Here is a 15,652-nt window from a genome sequence, read left to right on the forward strand (position 1 = left end):
AATCTTTTTCTAACATAGAATATATTACTCTTGAAATAGTAGGAAATGTTGATAATTGCCTTTTATTGGACTCACAAATAATTTATAAGTTGGTCCGGTTTGGGGGAAAAAAAAATCACGTCTTTTCTTTCTTCAGCTTCTTCCTGGAGGCTGGCGGCTGCCTCTAAAAATAGCTGCCAGTGCGGGGATGGGCCCAGGGCTCCCCCTCGTGGCCACTGCGCAGGATTGCGGGCTCAGTAAATGGACCTGAAGCACAGACGCCACATTTGAATAATTCTTTCTCCCCTAAGTACACAGAGAAATTTGATTTATTCTTCACAGCCATGTCTGCATTACAGAGCACGTCTCCTTATAAAGTCCATCTGCTCTGAGGATAAGTAAATGATCAATCCCTCATATACATTATCGTGCGGTGAACACTTCTCTGAGGTAGTAATAGCTTCTGTGGTTCTAGCAAATGTCAGGGAGACTGGGAGTTTCTACTTTCCTTAAGAAGATACCGAGGAAAAAATACAAATTGACCTTTACATAAGCAGGGTAACTACTTCCTGAGGGTACTAATGAATGTGTATGGGGTGGGGGACGGGAGGCGAAGGCAGGAGCAGGAGAAATAGAAGGCTGTGGCCGTGCAGGGCTTAGCCTGGAGCCACGCCGCTGCTCACACGTTCTGCCAGCAGCATCCTGAGACGGTGCTCCACAAGGGTGAGGATGGACGCGCTCCCTCTTCCCATGGGCACATGGGAAGACTGTATTCCCAGCCTCCCTTGCAATTGGGAGCCATGTGACTGAGTTCTGCGGAATAGGATGTGGGCCAGTGGGATGTGGGTGCTTCCAGGCCTTCCGCCTACAGCATCCCTAGCGACTTTTCACACTCTCTGTTTCCATCCACATTGATGAAAACAAAGTAATCCAGGATGTCAAGGTCACACGAGGGAAGTGAGCCAAATCCATGAGTCATTACTTAAAGGACAGGAGAGCCACCTGATTCTTACCAAACGATGCGAGCAAGAAATAAACTTAGATGTGCTAAGTCACAGAGATTTGAAGGCTATTTGTTATGGCAGCCAGTGTAATTACCCTGGCTATTAAAGCAAGTCAGTTCACCTCTCTTAGCCTCAGTTTCTCCAAATAAGAATAGGGATGGAGTATGAAGCTGGAGTGAAACTATGTGAAAATATGTGGCACAGATTCAGGGCTCAATAAATGCTGGTTAAAAAGCAATTGTGTCTCACATAAACAATATCTTCATTCTGAAGGAGTATTTTTGTTGTTACGCCACACGTTTCCACTGCAAGAGAAAGAAGACTCAGCTCCAACTGGCAGGCCAAATGGGGATTTCATTGGCCCCAGAGCTAGAACCTCCAAGGGTAGAGTTAAGCTTAGGGCTGTTTTAATCCATCCAGCAGCTTGAGGACTCAGATTCTTTCTGTGTCTCCACCCTTCCTTCTGCCTGGTAAGGTTGTTCTAAACCTGACTCCCGGAAGGGTCAAAGATAGCTGTCAATAGCCCTATTACTGCATGTTCCCAGTCTACTCTGAGAGCATGAGGAAGTCTCAGCCCAATATTCTAAGAAAGAATGCTCCAATTCCTCTGATTGGACAGGCTTAGGTCACACGCTCACGCCTGAACCAATGTGTTGGAATGTGTTGATGACCTGCCAATCAGGACCCATACCTGGAGCTGCGGGTGGGGTCAGCTTTCCTTCAGTCACTTAGGCTTGTGGGGAAAGAATGAAAGCAAACTTTTCTTTAAAGGCTGTTTTTAAGCAGGAGAAAGAGTGTGCAGGGGGAAATGAATGCTACATAGGCTACCAAAAGTGTGTGCTATGCTTGGTATGTTTATTTCCCTTGAAGCAAGAAAGAAGTTGTAGGGGTAGATGGCAAATGCTATTTTGTGATTACTCAAAGTAATCACCCAGCCTTTCAGAAATCTGTGAGTTAACTGGACGTTATGGTTTTCAACTTCCTAACCTCTGACAAGAAGTTCCCTAATATACCCTCGGATATTGACTTCTTGAAATATACTCAGATATTGACTTCCTGTCTCTCTTGACAGTGCAGTGTTAAAAAATCGTGTCTCTAAAGAATAATTTAGTTTCTTCCTCTGCCGCTTTCTGTTCCCCTCTTTATTCCCTGTACTTTGTTTTGATTTTGTGCAAGTGTGTTAGAAAGCGTCAGATCCGGCACAAATGGGAAGGATCATTCTTTTCATCTGTGCTTCACGCCTAAAGTGAATCATTCTATGCTTAATCATAAAATAATGAGGCCGACTTTTAACAGACTACTTAGATATCTAAATGAGTGCTGCTCTTCCGAGAAGTCACCTAGAGAGGTGACCTTCATATGCCAATCATGTGGCCATAGCTCAAAGTGTATTAACTATGCCTCAGTTTTAACCAAAAGAAGTGCAGTGGCTGGATTGATCACACTATGCATCTGATTTGGTCCCAAACCCCTGTAAGTTTTTCAAAAAAATGAATCTAGCCTCCAAAGCAAAGACTCGTCTTTTCAAATAACATATCTTGGGATCTGAAGACAAGTCAATGGAGAGTCCCAAAAATATTTTTAATAAATATTAAAGAGTGAACATTCGGGAAGGCACTTGAGTTACATATTTGTTTAAAGAAAGAGACGGTCACACGATATCGCCCTCTTCTACAAGGAAGATGATCTGATTACCACCCCCTTTCAGTCACCCTACAGCTGAATTCTCCCGGCCTACAGGCTAAAGCCGGAATCAATATGCCCTTCAGGCCTTGAGCTGCCGCGACATCCTGCTGTGGCCTCTTGTTGGCGGCTCTCTGGCCCACACACCCTGCACTCCTGCCAGGCTAAAGCTCTCTCCACTCCCTGGATGCTGGGCCCTCTCCAGAAGCCGTGGTCCCCTCCTGCCATCGCCTCTCCTGAAATGCCCTTCTCCCTGCTTTCATTTCATGCTCTCATGCCTCACTCAAGACCTAGGTCATGTGTCGTCTCCTCTGAAAAGTTTTAACCCTTCCTCTCCACAAGAACAGGATTTTGTGACTCTTTCTTTTGTGATCTTGTAGATTTTTTTTAAAAAAAGTTTATTATAACACCACCTTTTGCCCTTGTAATATTTTTATTTATCACATGTGCTTGGCCTCGGGGAGGTTGCCCCCAGATCCATTCCTTACCCGGCCACGCTGTCTTCTCTGAGGCAGTGTGTCTGACCCCTGCAGGCTGCGTGGCTCCAGCTCCTGCACTGGTCGACTCTGCCTGCATTTGGCCAATGGGAGGCACGGAAAGGAGACTGTAGGATGGCAGGAAGGGAGAAGCCGGGGTGTTTTGTCCCTTCTCCAGAAGCCTCAGGAGGTATGCACGCCAGTGGCCATTTCTCTCCCTCAGTGGTTCTAGGCTCTTCTGAGTGATTCCAGCTCCTGGGCCCTGATAACACCACCTCCTCTTTGTCCCTCCGGCCTAGTGGCTTCTAGCTGTGGCTAGTCTCTGGGTTTCTTCACAGTCCCCACTTTGGTCCCTCAGCTCTTCCATCCCTGGTGTAACAAGTTTTCTGTATTGAGTTTCCCATTTCAAACATTTAAAGTGAATTCCATTTTCCTAATCGGACCATGACTGGCACATCAGCTCATCTCCCCATCCAGCAGTTGAGAATTAATGAATGACATCAGTGGATGGATGAATAGAAAACCATGTCTACATGTCATAAATAATTTTTATTTTTCCACTTTCTAAGACACCTTCATGGCTTTTCCTATCAGTCTCTTTTTCCTTCTATGGCCAAAAATATCTTTTTTCAAGTTCTATCCACTTTTCCTAGCTGGATTTCCCAACCACAAAGCCCTTGTTCGAGTTCACCCACATCCAGGTCCTGCATGGCATCTGCATCACTGACAGATGGTGAAGACACTGAGTATGGAGTGAGATCATCAAGATTAGAACAGTTGCGTAATCCAAAATATGGAGGCTGTTGGCCGAGATCCACAGGACAATGGCGAAGGATTCATTATCTTCCCGTTCTTCGGGCCCATATGTGACTTAAGCCAGAGCCAGGCCAATTTACAGTTATTCCTGGAGCCCTGTGCAATTTGCAGATAAAAGGAAGATGCACATTTGCGGCCAAAGTAGGAGATTTGAGTATTAGACTGGCTGCTAAAATGCTCCCCTGTGCGTGAGGCCAGCATACGGCCGGATGGTCTCCTCAGTGCTGCCCAGAGCGTTATTTTATTTCCATGTTCTGGAGGCCAAATGAATATGAACCAGGCATTGGGGAGGGATCTGGGAATGGCATGAGGTTAAAGCTTCTGCTACAGTGAAGAGGATGGTGCAGCCCCCCTTTCTGCCACTGCCTGGCCCAGGCATCTCTTTAATCACTTTGACCCCTCATCGGCCTGGCTGTCAATGATGCTGAGCAGCTATTAAGAAACAGCTCAGCACTAAAGTGAGAAAAGGAAAATAATACAGCTTAGTGAAATCTCACTTGAAAGGCCACATATTTATTGAGGAAACATTTATTGTGGGCCTAGCGCTGAGTTGGATGCAGAGAATAAGAATGAGTAAGAACCAATTCCTGCTTTCCAAGGCCCCGCGGTCTACTTGGGGGAGACAGACACAGGGACAGAGGGACAAAGGCAGCTTGGCAGGCAGAGCTGGAGCCCAGGTGCTCCATGTGCGGCCCATGCACAGCACTTAAGAACACTGCTCTGGGTGAGGCAGCCAGGGGCTAATCCCAGCTCACACACTGCCCAGCCTGGTGACCTTGATCTGCGTGACTCCGCTTTCTCATCTGTAAAAGGAGGACTGAGTGCCTACCTTGCAGTTGTTGTGGGTATAAAGTGAGTTTGTGCAGGAAAAGTTCTTCATATCTCGTCTGATGTGATGTAAACCCAAGGACACTGGTGTCGTCGTGATGGGCACCCACAACCAGGACAAGAGTGAGGCTCCTTGACTGTTTTGTGAGCCCCGGACAATGCAAGGAGGAACCAGGCTGGAAAGGAAGACCACTGTTATGCCACGTGCTGACTCCAGCTCACAGCATGCCTGGAGGGCCCCCGGGAAGCCTTTTAGGAAGCTCCTCAGAAATCCCAGGAGGTGAGGAGTTCATGGAGGTCTCAGAGACGTTATCACGTGGATGTCAACAGGACCAGTTTCGTAGTCACCGTGGGTTACGAGATAGATAAGGAGGGAACTGTGGGGACGGAGGGTTGAGCAAGTCGCCCTGCCTGTGGCCATCAGAAAAGGCGCACTGCCAGCGTCACCTGCCCCGGCTCTGCAGGTGCAGGCGGAATGCACCGGCACATGGCAGGCGCGCCCGGGACAGCCCTCCAGGTAGAGAAATGGGCTAGACAAACATCCAGAGGCAAGAAATAGCACTGTGCACCCAGGACGGAGGTAACTCAGTGTGGCAGGTGTGTAGGCAGCTGAGTGACGGGGCTGAGGCTGGAGGAGCTCCAGGGGCCGATTCAGAGGAGCATGTGTGTCCTGGGGAAGGGTCTGGACTTCTTCCTGGGGCATTAGAGAGTTAGAGCAGGTTTTGAGTGGTGGAGCGTGAGGTAAGGTTTGACTTGGGGAAGATCTTTTGGGTAACACAAGGGCTCATTTCGTGTGAGGTGGGAGACTGGAGGCAGAGGCACCTTGAGCCCACACCTGCAGCCTGCCGGAGGGACGGAGAGAAACAGACTGGCTGAAGAGATGCTTCTGAGTAGTCTAGTCACTTCCTGAGGTGAAATTAGACTCTAAGTCCCTTGATGGCAAGGAATGCACCTCTTTGTGACAGAAAATATCAAGCGCCTAACACAGGAATGAGCAGAGAGTAAACACTTGCTCGATGTTGTCGAAGGAGGCACAATCAAGTGCGTTTGAGAGGTGAGCATCAGCGCACGTCAGGAGTGTCCAAGCTTTCCGCTTGGGAAAGTGAATGAGATTGATGTCACCTGAGTGTGTTTCGGGGATCAGGACACTGGTTCAGTTGTGGCTTTGTTGAGTTTGAAGTGTCCATGGAACACCCGAGTGAGCGGTCCAGCAGGTAGGTGGGTATGTCACCATGAGTCCTCAACATGCAGATCACGGCCTCGCTCAACACGTTGAGTAGGTCTCCATAAATATGTGTCGAGTGAATGAATGAGTGAATGGGCCTGGAATTCAGGAATGACCCAGACTCCTTGACCACCTTGTACAAAGCAGGACCCCTTGTTATTTTATTCCCTGCTGTTTTCCTTCATAGCACTTACGGGCGTGAGTAATCATATAAGGATTCACTTTAATGCCTCACTCCCTAACCAGACTACGGCTTCCACAGTGGTGAGGACAGCGTGCGTTTTGTTCTTCACTGTGCGTCTTGGCCTAACCCAGCCCACTGTAGAGATTAGGTGAACATATGTTGAATGGATGAAGGGATGGGGATATGCATGTGGGCGTGGGCAGGACGCAGGTGGGAGCAAAGAGAAAGTATGGGTCTTGGTGAGCTGAGAGATCAGGTCAAGCATGGAGCTTTCAGCTTCAAAGTTGCTGGTTTGTAATACTTTTCTCCAAACTTCCCAATTCCCTTCCCCTCCCCCAAATGCCACACTGCCCAAATTGAGCCCTGCTCACGTCACCTTTCAAGAGCTTCTGTTCTCTCATCTGCAAAAGGGGATTATTATGAACCCTGCCTCCTTTACTATGTGGCTGTGGGCATCAGGTGAGGTAATTCCACTCCACAAATGTTTGTATAGGTGATTAAATGCTGCAGTGATAAATGCCTTTGAATAAATACAGTGACCTGCATGCTCAGTTCCACCTGGCTTGAAGCAGCATCCTCTGCTCTGGGAGACAGTGGGAAAGGAGATCTCTTTGACACACGCCACCTCTCTTCCCAGGAAGCCCTTCATTTCAGTGACAAAAGACTCTCATCTTGCAACCTGAACAAAGGCCAAATGGCCCGTCCCCTCCAACACCCTCTCAGAGTTGACTGAGATCTGTCACATGGGCTGTGGTGCTGGGGCCTGGCCACATCCCACCTCCCGGCAAGCTGTTGCACCAGCTCTTGGCAGCAGAGCCTGAGCGGCTGGGCGCTCCGATAACGTAGCTGGTGAGCAGAAAAAATAGACACTGACGCAGAAGAGGATGTGTAATCTGTAGGGCTGCTTTCCGGATGACAAAGGGTCAGAAACAGCAACTCCTGAAAGCGGAGACCAAGCTTTTGAAAACTTTTATCCTCCCAAGGGGCCCACTTGGAGACTTGACTGCTGAAGGCAGGGCTTTGCACGAGCTGTTCTCGCCCTCTGGACTGCCCCATCCTCGACCACTTTAGGACTAAGATCAAACCTTGTTCCCTCTGTGAAGCCTCTCTCTTCACCCTCTGGGTGGAGACAGACACCGCCTCCTCTCTGGAGAGGACGAGGGAAGAGACGCAGCCCTTCCAGAGTGCCGATTCGGGATCAGCCACCACGGGTAATTCTTTATGTACCTCTGTCAGTTCGTACTCAGAGCCATCTGGGGGGCTGAGTTTGTTAGCCTCATTTTCCAGATCAGGAAACTGAGGGTCAAAGACCCAAGTCACTTGGTCAAAGGAACAGCTACTAAGTGGGTGAGCACCGACTGGTCAAAAATCAAATACTCAGGGTATCTGCTTTCTCCATATTTCTAACAGAGCACTAGTTGTGTGGTTTGTCATTTTTCTGTTCAAAAGTGAGCTCCTCCAGAGCCAGGATCCCCTCTAATCCATCTCCTTGCCTGTTCCAGCTGCCCACTGAGCAGGTCTGGAGGCCTAGGACCACAGGGCCCAGGTCTGCTCGGGCCCTGGGCACCTCCTAACCAAGTAGGAAGTGATGGTAGGGACATCTACACCAGCAGGAGAGGGCTGGTGTTAATCTTGCTACTCGGTTGTCGTGTCCACACTTCTCTGGGATGAAGTGACTGTCACGTGTGCCATTGTGCCTCACCTGTGGCCCAGCCCTCGCCGTGCATGCCTTGCTCCTCTGACTAACCATCTGCCTCTATTCTTGATTTTCACTTTCCTTTCTGTAAGGCCTTACACCCTAATCTGTGTCTGATGCCCTGATACCTCTTCCAGGCATGGTAAGTTCTTTCCCTGGGTGTTGAAATTCACCCCAGATGCTGCCAACCATCATTCTCTAACTAGCTGGCACCTTCCTTCCCCTGAAATCACAATGATGCCACCCCTGTGAGCTCCAGCTTGGCTACCACCTGTAGCATCGTGGTTAACAGATCAATCAAACAGATCTGAGTTTGAACCCAGTTGTTCCTCTCATGGGTTGTGATGCCTAGGGAAGAAACTCTTAATCTCTTTGCACCTCAATTTCTTCATCTATAAAATGGAGGTAACGATACCTTCCTCCTAAGATTATTGAGAAGATTGAGTGGTATATATATTTGGTATTTGTAAAGTAATGACCCTTGTGCCTGATACAAAATAAGCACTTCATAAATAAAGGATGCCTCTTGTTATTCCCAGCAGCACAGATCTCGACATGCAGGCATAGCAATCTGGTCTTCAATTCGATCCTCAGGAAGTTGGCTAAACCCACATCAGGATTAATTTCCTTATCTGCTGACCAAACCCTTCCTATTTCCTCTACTTTTCCTACCAGCCCACTGCCCAAGTTTTACTATTGCTCACCAATTGTTTATAACAAAGTTGTATTAGTCAGAATAAAAGAGGTTATGCTGCAGTAACAAATAACCCCCAGATTTTAATACCTCGACACAGCAAAGACTTATTTATATCACAATCTGGTAATTATTGGACAGACCTCCTTCCTAGTTCTCTCAGAAGTAGGGACTCGGGGATCCAGCCTCATTCCATTTTGTGACTCTGCTATCTTAAGCACATGGCTTCTAAGATTGCTGCACAAGGAGCAGAGAGAAAGTGGGAAATGGAGCAGGCCCAGAAGTAGCATGCATTAGTTCTTCCCACATCCCATTGACCAGAACCTAGCCACACACCCAAATCTAATTGCAAGGGAGGTTGAGAAATACAGTCTTCTCACATTCCCAAGAAAAGGAAAATGAACTAGGATTTGAGGAACACAAAGCATTTTCTCTGCCCATCTTACCTCCCTTAATAAAACAACCTCCAAAGCCCCCAACATGTGAGAAGAGGTAGCTATATGTCAGAAACCTGAGTCTTCCATCCTCTTTCCTCCAGGCTCGTCAGCCCTGTGGAGTCTCTCGGTAACCAGTCCTGCAGCGTGCTGACCTCGGAGGACACTGCTCTCCCTCTCCCCTTATTTAACATTCCTACCCCAAATGTGGACAAAGATGCTTCCCTTTTCACTATGCTAGAGCTGAGGTTAAATATCTCACTCTACTAGATTTTACCAAAGATTGGGGGATGACCCATGAGGAACAAGCAGAGAGTAAACTACAGCTGCTCATTTGCTTTTTTTTAAAATGGAGTTTATGCATCTTCAGCTTCAGTCTTGCATAGGACCACCCGCCTGCCACACTCCTGTCCTGCAGCCACAGATCAGAAGCCATCTGACCCCTCCTACCCAGGAATGCCCACGCACATCTTAAGTCCACAAAACAGAGGCATGGCATTTCAGGGGAAGCAGTCAGAGAGAGAAGGGGATGTGTACACGGGTGGAGGAGAGAAGCTTTGCCTCCCTAACTTCCTGCGAGGAAAGCAATTCTAACTCTTATACTTAGATGGAGCTTTCAAATACATACGAAATTAGCTACCCAATTATGAGTCCTAAGTCACATACCAACTGACCTGTGGATGTTGTGGAGAGACCTACACTCCTACATCCTGGCACTCAGAGCCTCTAAGCATGGCAGTCAGGTGGTATCACCATGCCTTGAAGTCCAGACCCAAGAAAACAAGACCCAAAGACAGATAAGAGGGTTTCCTGCCTGAATTTTCCATCTGGGGACCCACTTTTCTGGATGATGGGACATTGGAGTGGTTGATATTTGGAACAATTCCCTACTTCCATGCAAGCCCCATTTCCTTCCCACAGACAGGGGAGTGGTCTTCCTTCAATCTCTACAAGATAAGCATATCAGAAAGCATCTTAATAATTCATCTGAGTGATGCATTCATAATGTAACCAGCATTAAGCAGAGGAAGACAGTCTCCTTACAAGAAGCTAGAGGACTGCTGCATTCCCCAGCTACGAGACAGCCCCTGGCACAACGGAGGTGCTCAGATTCTTCGTAAAAGCCCGTTCAAAGGAAAGCAACTTGCCTTGGTTGTGCTTGCTGAGCATCCTTCAAGAAAGCGCTACTAAATTATGATCTACTATTAAGATGGTTATCTAGATAAGCACAAAACTGAGATGTGAGCTTCCTTCAAGTAAAAGAGAAACCAGCTGAATGACAGTTTTCACAAACTGGTAAAAAGGAAGCAGACCCTTTCTTGAAACCACACACCTCCTGGGATAATTTTAGGCATTTTATCCTTAAATAATTTATCTTTAAATAATTGTATACCTTGTAATAATCACCCCACCCCATATTCCGGTACTGTTTAACCATCTTTCCTACCTTCCCACCCGTCCTGTCCTCTGTATGGTGATTATCTTCACTTTTAACTATCCTCTTTTGCTGGCTTTGTATGGTCCACTCCCCAAGTCCTTCTGGGGCATATGGAGCGGAGGAGGGAGCAACGGATTAGAGCAGCGCAGACTCCAGATAGAGAACCAGACTTGCACTCTGAATGGCCAGGGCATTTGCCTTGACCTTCCTGAGCCTCATTTTTCTTTACTTGTCAAGTAGGGATAACAGCTCTTATCTCATCACATTGTCAAGAGGAATAGAAGAAAATATAGGCAAACCATGTAGCTTGTGACACAATAGACTCTCAATAAATTTAAGTTCCTTTTCTCTTTCCTTCTCTCCCTTTTGAAAGCAGTCAGGATATAAATTATACATAAATAAATTACACATTACACTAGAAATCCTCAGAAATGATTAATATAACCAATAATAATGTTAATATTAATAATAGGTTACTCTAGCAGCACCGTCCTAATTCTGCCAATCAATCTACTTGCTCTGGCTTTGTCATCTGATAACATGGTGCTCAAAGTTTACCCTGGAAAGAGGTGAATGCACAGGATTTCCCATTTTCGGATATTTTTTAAATTCTTTTTTACATCAAAGTGTTCTGCTACAAACCATTACTTCGGGTGCAAAGGGTAAACAATGTTTGCCAAGAAATGAAAGACTGAGACATGAATGGAAACACTGAAAAGCTACCAGCAGTATCTGAGACTGAAAGTGAGGTTGAGAAGCATCAAGAACATGCTGGAAATACTTATTTCCACTGCTCAGCATGCCCAAGAATGGATGAGACCTCACAGGAGAGCATGGACATCATCCCCATTACCAGCAGAGGCAAACTGAAGCCAGGGTCTTGAAAGACAGAAACATCTAGAAGATTCTTAGCCTAACTTCAGCCCAGGCATCTGCTAAACTTTCTCACAGACTTCTTTCAAAATTGAGTGTGGAAAAAATTGCTTCAAAGAACGCTTGAAGTTCGCAGATTCTGTGAGTTCATTTGTCCGTATTTCTTTAAGATTTAAATGGAGGCAACCAGAGTGGTTGTGAGTGGGTTCTGGAGCCAGACTGCCTGCACTGGAATGTCTGCTCTTCCACTTGCTAACTGAATCCCCCTGAGTCAGTGACTTAACTCATATCTGCCTCAGTTTCCTCAACTGGAAAATGAGGATCATAATAAGGACTAAATAAGGTGATGTTTGTAAGTTCTGGGACACTGTCCCTAGAAGGCAGTGGATGCTCAGTCATTTCCTGGCCCAGTGCTTAAGTGGAGATCCCAGGCAGCGTCTTCCTGGCCTACAGCCAGCAGCAGGCCATCAGAGCACCTTGTGGCTATAGTAAGATCTCATACTTCTTTATTCAACTGAATTATTTATTTCTAAGGTGTAATAAGATCTGGCTAAACTTAGGTCAAACCCCAAATTTCACATCCAAAGCCCTCCCCACCATGTCTGCCCGTTGTTCCTGCCTCTTCTGCCTCCACACTCCCACGGAAGCATGTATGGGCTCTCCTAACGTCAAGCTGGACGCTGGGACCTGCTCCTCGTGGGATGGGGGCTCATGAGCAAAATGGGATCATTACAGGGAAATAAAGCAACGCCACTCCATTTGAACGTCCAAGTGTAGCATACGCATCCTGACACTGACACAGCCACCATTAACTGAGGAGAAGAGAGGAAAGGAAGAGGAACTGACATTGTTGGTGCCTATTTAGTGATAAGCACTGTAGAGATTTTCACATGGCTCATTAATCCATAGCCGGCACCGCCAGTCCTCTTACCTAGTTTTACAGATGAGGAACATACATCACAGAGGGGATCGCTGACATTCTCACAGCCAACAGCTCGTGGGGAAACTGAGGTTGGTATCTTGAGGATCTTAAGGTATAAAGGGGGATCCTATGGAGTTCCAAGAGTCACGGTTCTTAAGCCTACTTGCAAACACTCATAACAGCCACCAATAATCAGTGCCTACTCCATCCTATGGCCTCCCACTGTAGCTTGCTCTGACCCAAACCGAAAAGCACAGAGCGCCCAGGGCGGCCAGGTCCTGCAGGTGAGCACCCCTCTGACTTGCTCCACCCCCTCCGCCTTGTAGGCTGGTCTGAGGCCACCAGAGGGAGCCCTTGTGTTAAGAGCAAAGGGCATCTGACTGCCCAGTTATCAGCTGGGGTTGGGAGGAGGCGGCCAGCGTCCTGAGAGCTTCCGTAGATGATTGCTCCATCATATTATTTACAAGTGGACCCCAGACACGGTTGCCTTTGACCTGAGTGAGGGTTGGGTGTGAGGGAAAGTCACAGAGAACCTTTGGCCTGTCCACCGTTAAGTGTGGAGGAGTGGCCTCCAGTCTGATTGTGCGCAGAGCCCACAGGGCAGCAAAGATCAAACTGTGAGCCAAGATTACTGTAGCGGGGCGTGGTGGCCATTGACTTCTTAAAGTAAATGGCACATCATGGCTCAGAAGAGAACAGAAAATATCACTGCGATAACACACACTGTAAGGGTGACTGTTCTGAGACATTTTTATTTCAGTATATGTATATGTGTGCGTATCTGCGTGCTGAGTCATAATGTAGATCTATCTTACAGCGTCATCGATTATTAAAACATGCAGACCTAAAGAGCTTATTTAAAGTCCAGATTCCCAGACCCTAGAGCTGAAGCATTCACTCGTGCCTCCCTCGGGGTCTTGAAGCTTGCATTTTCATAGACTCCCTGCCGCTCTGATGTCAGCCAGGTTTGGGAGCTGCCTGTTACTGGAAGTGAGCGCGCACGCAGGCTGTCCTCACTTTCCCCCTCCTCTCCCCTGGACACGGCAGGAGAGTCTTGTCCTTTCGCCAGCGCGGCCCTAGCCAAGCAAGAGAAGTCACACAGACCGCGCCTGGAGGAGAGCGCGGCGGCCTGGCCTGCAGCGGCCGGACCCCCAGGACAGCCGCGAGCTCTCAAGAACCGGAACTGGGGATTGGGTTTCCAGCACCAGCTCTCTCCGAAAAGCAAACAGAAGCGAAAACAGCAACAAAAGAACAAAACAGAAAAACAAAATCACTTTAGAGTCAGCCAGACCTGGTTCAAACCCTGATGCTCCTGCTGGCTACCTCCGGGCCCCGGTGGGCCGGTCAGAGGATGCTCTGAGCCTGTTTCCTCCTGCTAAACGGGAATATCAGCGCTTCCAGGGCCCTGGGGGACTCACACATAATAACGTATCCAAATGCTAAATACCGCTCGGCCTCAAACAAGTGCTCCATTCTAGCAGCCCCCTTTCCGGCCTGCGCGAAGTCCCCCTGCCAGGGTAGGCAGCTCTGTCCCCGGGGCCTTGGTGTCCCTGTCGGTGAGCCAGCGTGTTGGGACGTTAAGCGGCCGTGGGCAGGGGCCGCTTGGGTCCGGGCTGTCCCTACTGGAGATAACGTTGTCAGCCTGAGCGTCCTGTACTCGCAGGGCGGAGCCACCCCAGTCCTCGGCAACTCCCGGCGCCTGGGCACAAAGTGCACCCCCGGAGAGTGACCGCGGGGCCAGCCGGGGAGAGAACCGGGCAGAGCGCTGGCTGGCGGGGAAGGCCCCTCTCCCCGCCGGCCCGGCCCGCGACGCTGGTGGGACCCAGGCGGCCGCAGAGGGGGAGCCGCCTCGAGGGCTGCGGGGTTGCGGGGTGCGGGTAGGGGTGGCCGGGGGGCGTGGCGGGGGCGTGGCGGGGGCGGGGGGCGAGCTCAGGCGTGGCCCCTGCGGGGCGGGCGGAGAGGGCGGGCTCCTGGCCAGGCCCCGGCTCCGGGCAACTGGCCTTGACTCCCAGGTTCTGCCTCCAGGAAAGCCATGGACGGGGTAAGGCGCGTCAGTCTCTTGTCGTCCGCTGTGTCCCTTCTTGCCGGGTCTGTTCCCCCCGCGGGCTGCCGCGTCTGCCTCCCCGAGAGCAGTCAGCACGTCCGCTGTCAGGCCCCCAGCCCACACGGGCCTTCCTCCCGGGCGGGGGGACGGCAGGGGGTGTGTGCCGCGTCCTGTGCCACCTCGGAGGCTGAGGGCACAGGGGCTCTCGGGAGCGGGGGCGTCGGGGATCCGCTCGCAGCCCGGGGCTGGGCTCTGCCCTGACCCGCAGCCTGGTCCCCAGCGCCCGCTGGCTCCCTGCCTGCGGCCCTCGAGGGCTCTGCGGGTCCGGCCGGGGGCCGCCTTCTCTCCCGTCCGGGGGCAGCGCCGCGCCGGGCTCTTTGGGGGCTGGTGGCTTTACTGTGGGCTCTGCTCCTTATTAGCTGTGTGGCCTGGGGCAAGTGAGTTCATCCTGCTGAGCCCCCTGGGTTCCCCTCTGGTAACATAACATACTAGAATGACTAGTTTGTGGGATGACTGGAGGTGCTTGCAAACAGAGAGACGTCTGGGCGAGTGCCCAGCACAAGGCGGTGGAATTCCCTTGTCCTTGGATGGCGGTGTGCTGTTGGCATAGTTGGAGAATTTCTCCACCTGACTGACCACAGCTTCCTTTTTCCTTCTCCGGTTCGCCACTCCCTCTGTTCTCAAATCAGGGTTTTTTTCACAGAGGGGGCATGGGGTTGCTTCCATGTGGTCTTTATTATGAATTTGGAGTCAAGTCATTTTCTCCTGTGAATCATGTGGCTTCCCTCCCAGGGGTTTGGTTTTAAATCTGGGCGGAGGAACCATTTCAGCTGCTGCCCGTCAGGAAAAGCTCCCCTTTGTCCCCAGGCACGGGACACCTGTCTCCCCGTGGCAGATCACTCCAGCCGGACTAGCTGAGTTTTGGAAGAGAGTGAGCAAGGGCACACTGGTGTCGCCTCCAGCTCCTCTCCTCTGAGTTCTCTCCCCCCATCTTGCAGTTCAGCGGCTTCTGAGGAGTTCCTCCTTGATGGAGAAATGCCAGGCTGAACAGAATTAGTGCTGTTGTAAGAAAAAGAAGCTGACTTACACTTTGCCCTCTGTGATGTGGTGGACATCCACGGCCTCCTTCATTTCAGTTTATCTGCAGCACAACTCAGTGAAGGCGAGGCCGTTTGCCGCTTTTTGTAGGGGAGGAAACCGATGGTCAGAATGTTGTCACTTGCTCAGTATCACAGGGCTGGCCAGTCCCAGAGCTGGAGCATGAACTTAGGTTTGTCAATAACAAATACTGAGTGCCATCTATAAGCCAGGCTGCTAGCAAGGATGACAGTGGGAAAACAGGTAGAATGTTAGACA

General features: G+C 49.6%; 1 protein-coding gene across 4 annotated transcripts in view; it reads left to right on the forward strand.

Annotated features, from left to right (window-relative positions):
* The first annotated feature begins 14,196 nt into the window (after positions 1–14,196).
* FYB2 (FYN binding protein 2) overlaps positions 14,197–15,652 on the forward strand; it is a 116,517-nt gene continuing 115,061 nt past the window's right edge. For all 4 annotated transcript variants that reach the window (XR_011537330.1, XM_070609475.1, XM_070609476.1 and 1 more), the window contains exon 1: positions 14,197–14,293. Coding sequence is in view for 3 of the 4 variants with exons in the window: in XM_070609475.1 (XP_070465576.1) it covers positions 14,285–14,293 (9 nt within the window). In the remaining variant the exon portion in view is untranslated. The remainder of the gene's footprint in view (positions 14,294–15,652) is intronic.

This window comes from Equus przewalskii, chromosome 2, assembly GCF_037783145.1.
Source record: "Equus przewalskii isolate Varuska chromosome 2, EquPr2, whole genome shotgun sequence".
Lineage (NCBI taxonomy): Eukaryota > Metazoa > Chordata > Mammalia > Perissodactyla > Equidae > Equus > Equus przewalskii.